Below are 9,722 nucleotides of genomic sequence, written 5' to 3' on the forward strand. Positions count from 1 at the left end.
TATACATTATATCATTAGAAACTCCTTTTACATAGGAATCTAACGGTATGCTTTGTGTAACATGCATGTCATATATTACTGCTCTAACCCATGATCAAATAGAACCTCAAAAAACATATTAGGCCTTATATATAGTTGACTTTCGGCACATCACTGCCAAAACCACCTTAAAAGAAAGGTATACATAGTTGACACAAAATCGGAAATCGAATTAGGCTCTTGCCTTTGCAAAAATAATAGATGTCTTTATTGTTACACCAAAATTCTACCTCGAAGTTTTTATAGGGGAAAGCTTAAGCATTTTGACCTGTGCAAAAAAAAAAAGTCGAATGCCAAATGTTTCCTCCAAATGTTACACTTATTTTTGTTTTTTTCAATGATGAAGCACTGACATTCCGTTTCACATGAAAATTGTCAAGCACAATTGTTACACCGACATGAAAATAATTAAGTATAACTAGAAGCACCTGTAATCCTAAATACAATAAAAATATGTGAAACATCTAACAAGAGAAAACACTTTTGTATTACAGCTAAAAGAAAATCCTTTCTAACAAAAATGTGAACTACATAAGTATGATTTAATTGCTGACACATATATTGTGTACTACATAAGTATGATGCAATTGCTCACACTTATATTGTGCACAGAAATACAAAATATAATGAAAAATAAATTATGACTAACATGCTTGAGTTGATGATGTGGCAGCGCTAAATGCAACAAGCTATAATTTATGATTTAAATGCATGACTTGCATTGCTTATATTGTATGGTTACATAGCTAGAAAAGTAGTGACTGATAGCATTTTAGAGGATGAGTTATTGCAGTAAATCAAGCCGTTTGCGGAACCTAGTTCACTATATTTGGTAATACGACACCAAAATCCTTGTGGTATGTTAGGCTTTAGATGCACATAGGGGCACCAAAATTTTCTTTCTTTTCATTTCCAAATGTCTAAATGTCAAACCCTGAAATCTTAATTTTCAAGTTGATAAACATTTATAGTACCAGGACCAGATGAGATGATGCTCTCGTCGTTTGCTAGCACCAAGCTACTCATTCATGCTGCTGCTAGTAGTGTGTAAATAGTGTGCAGAACCAATTTAGAAGCACAGTAATATTTTTTTTCCCAAAAGATGTCGAGATAGCACATAGGGCAGTCCTGCGGCAGCATTTTCTTTGTGAGAAACAGAACATTGTTCCCAGTACTCTGGAATATTGTATTTCTGCCAGCAAACAAAAGCAAAGCAAGAGACAGGTGGTATAAATCAATTGCACTGCAAACTTTATCGTGTTAGTCAAACATGATATGATATGATGGGGTTAGCTAACTTGGAACTCTCCATGGAGGTGGTGGGGAAGGAGCTGTTCAGGGTGCTGCGGCAGCGGCACGGCTCCGGGTTCGATGCCTTCATCGCGGAGAAAGTTGTGGCACTGGCTGGCGATGTTAGACATGAGGGCTTTGGTGTGGAGGCTGAGACACTGCATGAGCTCCGGCTCACCGACGAACTCAACATCATCATCAATAGCGCCGCCACCACCAATTTCTATGAAAGGTATCATTCACATAACTTAAACGCATAGGTGCAGCAACATTTTCTGGTCTCTGAAACAGTAGAATGTACTTGTGCGTTTGTGCGTGAAGGTACGACGAGGCCCTGGATGTGAACGTGATGGGGGTGAAGCACATCTGTGACTTCGCCGGGAGGTGCCCCAACCTTGATGTGCTCCTCCATGTCTCCACAGCCTACGTTGCTGGTGAGAAGCAGGGGCTGGTGTCGGAGAGGCCATTGAGGGACGGCGAGACACTTAGAGATGGGACCCACCTCGAGATTGACGCGGAGGTGAGGCTGGCCAGGGACCTGAGTAATCAGATGGAAGCCGACAATGACATTTATATGTCACCCAAGGTCAAGAGGAAGGCAATGAAGGACCTTGGCCTCACCAGGTTAGGAATCTTCACATAAAGGTCAATGTTTCTTCAATGTTAACATTGAAACCTTTTTTTGAACATATGTTAAAACTGAAACAGAATGTCAGAATTGGGACTAATTAACATATATATGCTGTGATCCTCGTATTTTTTTCCTCTTCCAAAAGGGCTCGACACTTTGGGTGGCCAAACACGTATGTCTTCACTAAGTCCATGGGGGAGATGACGCTGGGCCAGATGACGCGCGGGGGCCGTGTGTCAGTCCTTATCATCCGGCCCAGCATGATCACCAGTGTCCAGAACGACCCGCTTCCAGGATGGATAGAGGGCGCCAGGTTTGTTCGAGTTCATACACAAATTTCAAATACGTTGAAAGTCCAAAACATGAGTTTGTTGCGTGTTTCAAACTTTGAAATTAAACCGTGCAGGACTATCGACATGATCCTTATCGGGTACGCAAAGCAGAGCATATCGTGCTTCCTAGCCGACCTGGACCTCACCATGGACGTGGTAATTCATTACTATTTCATTCATCAAACGTAGAGCTACTACTACTGTTCTGCTCTGCTGTAATGAGCTGCACTCACTCTTTTTCAAAATATGTGCCCCATTTGATTTTGAATGGTCTTTGATGCATGAGTTTGACCATTAATATATACCCAAGTACCTAGACTGAAAATATATAAATAGTATCATTTTATTTATCTTCTAAAACAATTTTATTTCATGTAATTATAGCATTTTAGTAGGCACTAGGCATACGACTAGTAAAAATCATAGTCAAAGTTGTATGATGAAGACAAAATTAGTCGAACGGAGCTTATATTTTGAAAGGATGGAGTACCACATCTGCTGCAAAGCTGGCCGCGACTCTAGGTACTAGTACAGGGTGAGACCATGATGCGGTAAGTTGCACATATGGCCTCTAGCTGTGACAACAACGGCCATGTGTCTGCTGCACTAAGTTGCACTATTGCATTGTATAGCCAGGCCCGCATAGGGTATCTGCATCATCGAACATAGCCATACTTATAGCTGCATGTTTAATTCATTGAAATGAATATTTCGTTACTAGTTACAGCTAGATTATATATATGCTGCTACTAGATTACATTCATGTGTTCATCAAATGTGAAATGGCGTAGATGCCGGGCGATATGGTTGTTAATGCAATGATGGTGGCCACAGTGGCGCACTCCTACACTCAGTCGTCGAGGTCGGAGAAGAGGCCGCATCAGCGAACTCAGTCGGTGCTGCCGGCAGTGTTGCAGGTGTACCACGTGACCTCGTCGCTGCGGCACCCGGCGCCATATGCGGTGCTGTACCGGACAGGGATCCGATACTTCGAGGAGCACCCATGGGTGGGTCGTGACGGCCGCACTGTCCGCACCCGCAAGATGCGATTCCTTGGCAGCATCGCAAAGTTCCACCTTTTCATGGTGCTCAAGTACCGGCTACCGCTGGAACTCCTCCGCCTGCTCTCCATCCTCTGTTTCGGCCTCTTTGGCCTTGCCGCTCTCTACCAGGACCTCGCACGCAATTACAGGTATAGTCTAAAATATGATTTCTTTGCTGTTGTACCATCTAGATTTTCAACCGTTGGCTATTCAACTTGTATGTTGCAGGTTGGTGATGCAGCTGGTGGACCTGTATGGGCCCTTTTCGCTCTTCAAGGGCTGCTTCGAAGACGTCAACCTTAACAAGCTCAGGCTTGCAATGGCTGACCATCCCACTACGACCAGCCCACTGTTCAACTTTGACCCCAAGACGGTTGACTGGGACGACTACTTCTATAGGGTCCACATCCCTGGGGTCATGAAATATGTCCTCGAGTGATGCTCCATTTGAATCGATGAAATGGATGCTAGCTTGTTCCGTGGGTATTATTGCTGGAGTACTTATTGTATTGTTATTTTCGAAATTAATTTAATAAGTGACAACCTGGGTGCAGCCCTCACCATGTAACCACGTGAGCAACTTTGTTTTCAATAAAAGGTGCAAGTTATTTGGCACTTATACACTAGATAGGCTGACAAAAGCTATTTTGCTTAAGTTTTGCCTCCGCTGCAACACTTTCTTGAGATGTTACTCTTTTTTTTCAAGGCTTTCTTCGGTGTGTGTGCCATAGATCCCCTAGAGTGAGTTCTGTTGTGCATGGTGCTCGCATGCGTGTGTTTGTTGTGTGCATTGTTTCATATGTAGCCTCCAGTATGTGGTTTCTGATGTTGGTTTAATGAAAATTGTAGCAGGTGACTATAAAAGTTTTTTTACAAGAATGTTTTCCTATGTATTCATAAAACATCATGGTTGTACAGGGAAACCATGAAATTATAAAAAATTTACACCAACGTCCGTAGACCACCTCACGACAACTACAATCACTGGAGCGAGCCAAATGCGCACCACCTCCATTGCCTCACTGGAGCGAGCCGGAGGCGCACCACCTCCATTGCCTCACTGGAGCGAGCCGGAGGCGCACCACCTCCATTGCCCTATGAAAGTGAGTGCGATGAAACCATCTTCATGACTACAAACCTAGCATGAGGAGGATCCTATTTTTCATGGGCATTTTTTAATTCGTCTGATACCATATAGAGGTTAATTAGCCATCCTCTATACACGGTGAGCTAATTAATCGGATTAGTCAGCTGAGGTGTTGGCTCTACTTAAATTGGAGTGTGCGCTACATGACTTTGGGGATGTCCACCCAATCGATTATGGGATGACATACACCTCAGCCAAATCTTATCACCTACTCGTGTGCATGTTGCAACATGAACAAACTGGGTCATGCGGTACGTTGATGAACTGAACATGCACACCCTATATGATGGTTTAATACATATGATATAGGTTAAGACATAATGCATTGAGAGTGTCCTTCGGGCAACTGAGTACATTAATGAAATCCCCTCGATTAACAAACAAGAAATCCTGATTTAGAAAATATGGATGCGACTAAGTGGCATGCTAAACTAATAATACCAAATAGTGTATAACATAAATGTCGATGACCTGTGGGGAGGTCCTAAGTGCTCCTTATGACCGGCACTAAGGCTCGTTTCATGATTAATATGTGTGCGCTATGAATTTCATTTAGACATTGGCATGTGCCTTCCTGCTGCCGCAAGTAACTGTCCTGACGTTGGCGTGCCGCCGTGGTGGGCGTTTTAATGGACATGTCAACTAGTGTTTTCTTCATACGTTAGCATGCGACATTGTGTTTCGCATACAGTTCACATTAATTTAGAATACACACTTACTTTTGAAGGGTAGGCTACATTTCATTGGCGGCAACACACTGGCTTATGTGCTAGTCCTGCTGAATTGTTGGATTGATAAATATTTGAGGAAGAAAAGACCAAATTCACTCCTCTCCTTGGCCCCACTATATGAAAAGCAATAAAAGCCAACTACCTAGAATACTTACCAATGGCCCAAGGTTAAAAGTAATCCAAATACTAGACTCGGCATCAAGGGTTCGGTTTACACCATATGAACAGCCGGTTGAAAGACGAGTGTTTTTTGTCAGGTACTCCACATTGTATAGGACGTGTGCTATATCCTCGTACTGGCAGCATAAAGGCCTTTGAAGGCTGGCCAGCGTTAACACCTGTGGTATGAGGCACCAAGGTATAAGCTGAGTGCCATTTGAGGCTACTCAGAATCTAGGTTGCCGATTGTTGGATAGTCGGCATCGATTTCTACAAGAGTCCCCATGTGGCTTCCGCATGGCACCTCTTAAGCCAAGTGACAATGGGAGCACCCCAAGATTATAGATTGCTGATAAGACCTATATGCATTGTGTCTTTTGGTTCCTACTCAGCCTGTAAGTTGTCGAGGGTCCGTCTACCGACATTCATCTCCGGAAGGAATTTCCAGGGGCTGTGATGTATCCTGGCCCGTAAAAGCCGCGTAGGAACGCCTCCTACCCGGCTTATGCCTACACTGAGTGGTGCCTGAGCCAACTAGAACCCTCGGCTCTCACCTATAAGCTGAGTGGTAACCGAGTGTACCACTCGGATTACTGTCTACTAGTTATTTCTAATTTCTTACTAAAGGAGCCATGCAATTCAGCGCATATATATACACACTGGGATGTTACTATCATTATAATGGTGTGATGAGGAGGTAGTGCAGTGATAAGATATCTCCCTCCTTCCATGACTTTTGATAGGCGTTAAATGGAAACCACATTTAGCCGCGTCCACAAGAAGACCGTTAATATTGTTGCCTTTACCTGTAATGCGGTGGAATGATGATGGCATGCTGTGATTCGTAGCTGCGACATCATGCACATATCTATAATGGTTCCTCCCACTTATATAAACACATAAAGATGATTAGTTATCTGAACCCAGAATTATGCAATCGCATAATTAAGTAATGTACAGATTCCATGAGACCTTAGCCCTATTGCAGATTTCATCATTTTTGCATTACTCTTGTTGGTTAATATTACTGCATTTAAATTCTTGTTACAAATCTCTTGCAAAATTACCACGCCCACGCGCTGTTGTGTCAGGCCAAATATACTTGGAGACACATTTCGATTAATCTTTATGAGAAGCGAGTACCATTTCATGTGCTTTGAGAGACCATCTATGAAGCGAGTGGGTATAACGAAAAATAAGCTGCAAAGAAGAAGAATTTTTGACATTAAAAAATCATTCCTACATCGTTAAAGTGACCGTAATAAAACATACACTCTGGCCGTTAGTAGTATTCTAAACCTATATGAAATTGCATGTAGCCAGATATCGTATTGTCTATTCCTGTTCTCACTGTCCTATTCTATTGACGCCATCGTATGCTGATTGTTGTTCTGATATAAGGATTCGGCCGGGATAAAGAGCACAAGATAATGAGTTTGGCAGTTTGGCTTGACTGATGTGAGTTTTAAAATAACTAGCACTGGCCCCTCTTCTGCACTGTATCCCACCATTTTCTAACTTTCCTGTTGGTATCAACAACGATCTCTTAGTTCAGCATGGTAATCATGACATGCTGGTTAATGGTGGAGATTACTATCTTGAAGAAGATAATGAGGCTGCTTATCAAGGGAATGTATCCCAAACCTTAGGGCAAGTCCATGCTGACACATGGCAATTAGTTCAGCTAATTGAAGGTCAGCAAGATTCTGGTAGGATTAGCATTACTACTGAGTACTGACACGATCCGGCGCCAGTGGTGGACACGTCGCTGCATCTTGGTGTCGGATGGGAGGAGCAACAAGGCGGCAATGCTGCATCTTGAAGTGTCGTTTATTTCCTGTAACATCACTGTGCCCTTGTTCATGTCATACTACTATGGTTATATTGATGTCCTGTACTTATTGATTGATTCACGGCCTTCAAGCCAGTTCCGCTTAGACCAAGTCATTAATCTCAACGGGGCTAACAATTTAAAGGAGCAAGTAAACGAAAAGTATATGTACCGGTAAAACTAATCAAGAGCAAGAGCTCGTTGGTCATTCTTTGAGATTAACAGCCGATTAAGGGTCTGTGTGATCTGCACCGGCAAGGCACTAATTTTTTCTAGTCAGTTCTAGTAGGTCGTGACGGGAATTGTGCATGCATGGCAGAGGTTCGGATGATCCGCCGAGGGTTGCCAGGTAAACTTGGCGGTGACGGGTCGGCAAAACCATGGTCACTGAAGTCCATACACATGGGGGGAAGCTCTGAGGATCAACCGAGTGCACACGAGCTAGGTCGTCCAGTTTTTTCTTTTTGTTTTCTGTTGACCGTGGAGGCTAACAGACTTTTGTGCTGTATAATCTCTTTCTAGCTAGAAAAATCAAATGGGTAGGGAATTTTTTTTAATGTAGGGCATCGGGAGAAGTCTGTTGCCCTATTTTTTTTTGTCTCGTCTCATTGATGGACTCAAATAACGGAAAACTAATCTATGACATGGCCCTGTTGTTTTTTGTTCTTTGTTTTTACGATAGCATAGATGAATCCTGGAGACGTGTGTGCTTTCGTATGAGTTAGATCAAATCCGTCAATTTGTGTTTTAAAGCAAGACATTTTCTACGTAATGGCAAGGGTGGGTAATTTCGAGATGATTACCTTGAAAGTAAATCCAAGGGCTGTGATTTTCTGATTTACATAATTAAAGCCCAGATATTTCTAATTATATTGAAATTTTCTAGCCTATTTATCTTTTATCTGGTTAGACCGTAAAGCACATTATATATATAATAGATAGATAGATAGTAGATGATGAACGCTGGGATGGGTTGTGTAGGTAGTGGTACGTGGATATTTTTTTGTGCTAGACTGTGTTTGAATCCTAATCTGGCACTTATTGAATATTACGTCTTTTTATATATGCATTAGGTGCGTGCTTGTGCATGCACATCCATCTCTCGCTTGCGATATTCAAAGGGAGTTAGGGCATGTACAATGGTGCTATCTCAGGAGTGCCACGTAGGATACATGATGAGATGGCGGAAAGAGAACTCATAAGAAAAGGCTTGTCTTCTCTTATTTAAGAGAAGACAAGAGATGATCTCTTAGCACAATATGTCTCACCATGTTTTTAGGAATTGTTGGTTATTGAAGATAAGGCTAAGAGATGACCCATTGTAGACACTATTTTTTGTCATCTATAGATTACATGCAGGACTTAAGATAAGACTATCTTATCAACCATTGTACTTGCCCTTATTAATTTCGCATCACCTTGTCCCATAGTCTTCTCTATGTTAGTTTCCAACCCCCTTGTTTTCCACTAGATAGTTTTGGTAATCTCAACTTATCCATATAAAGTAAAAAATAACGACCCCTCTAGCTGGCGAACGTTCGCCTACTAGGGTGGCATCTGCGAACCACCTGGCTGGCGGTTTTTGTGTTCGGTGAGTATGTATGGTAAAAGTGCCACCATAGGATCTAGATCTGACGGCTTTGAGTGGCCATTGGAATCTCATCCCCACCGACCGTTTGCCAGTCACAATTTCTCAAAAATAGTGTAACTTGGAATAATCAAAACCAAATCGGTACTTTGCATTACATGTCCTCGCTCTATCAACACTAAAATTATTATCGAGCATGGGACGAGAGGATAATGTTAGTTATGAAAAGTACCATTCTCTTTTGGTTCACTTCAACATTAATTTATGGAAAATGTCATCGAGCGTTGGACAAGAGGAACATGTTAATTATGGACTTTATCATTCTTTTTTGATTTTTACTACAACTTGTGAAGTGTAGTTAAATTGTCCTCAAGCGACGATCTCTTTGATTTATTGGAAGTATCATTTTGTGTACACCCCCCCCCCCTCACACACACATAAGATATCTCGTTCCCTTTCCATCATCTCAACATTCGTCCATGTCGGGGGAAACTGCCCGCCACGAACACCTATGGGACCGGAGCCCCTTGTCTGTGCGGTACGAGGGCGGAGGGAGCACGAAGAGCAGATCGTAGCGAGCACGCGGGCAGTTTTTACCCAGGTTCGGGCCGCGGTGAACGCGTAAAACCCTACTCCTGCTTGATTGTATTGAGCTCGGGAGCTTGAAGAGCTACAGTAGCAGCTACACCGAGCGCGAGAGTTGCAAAGGTTTCGAACCCCCTCCACGTTGTGCATGGGCCTCCTTTTATAGTGCAAGGGGTCACCGACAGGTGTCAACGTAGGAGAAAAAGGGTAAAAACGTAAAAGAGATGGTAGTTGGAATAGTGCGGGAACAGTGGAGCTACAGTGCGTGAACAGTGGTCGCTACCTACTTTGACAGTGGGGGACAAGGGCATTTAATGCCCGTCGCCGTCGACCCCAAAAGTTCCCG

General features: G+C 42.8%; 1 protein-coding gene across 1 annotated transcript in view; it reads left to right on the forward strand.

Annotated features, from left to right (window-relative positions):
• The window catches only part of LOC119320055 (probable fatty acyl-CoA reductase 4), a 5,531-nt gene extending 1,757 nt beyond the window's left edge, over positions 1-3,774 (forward strand). Inside the window, exons 3-8 of the mRNA XM_037594196.1 lie at positions 1,356-1,561; positions 1,651-1,953; positions 2,106-2,273; positions 2,367-2,448; positions 3,084-3,484; positions 3,564-3,774. Coding sequence (XP_037450093.1) covers positions 1,356-1,561; positions 1,651-1,953; positions 2,106-2,273; positions 2,367-2,448; positions 3,084-3,484; positions 3,564-3,774 — 1,371 coding nt within the window. The remainder of the gene's footprint in view (positions 1-1,355; positions 1,562-1,650; positions 1,954-2,105; positions 2,274-2,366; positions 2,449-3,083; positions 3,485-3,563) is intronic.
• Positions 3,775-9,722: the final 5,948 nt, after the last annotated feature.

This window comes from Triticum dicoccoides, chromosome 6B (genome assembly GCF_002162155.2).
Source record: "Triticum dicoccoides isolate Atlit2015 ecotype Zavitan chromosome 6B, WEW_v2.0, whole genome shotgun sequence".
Classification (NCBI taxonomy): Eukaryota; Viridiplantae; Streptophyta; class Magnoliopsida; order Poales; family Poaceae; genus Triticum; species Triticum dicoccoides.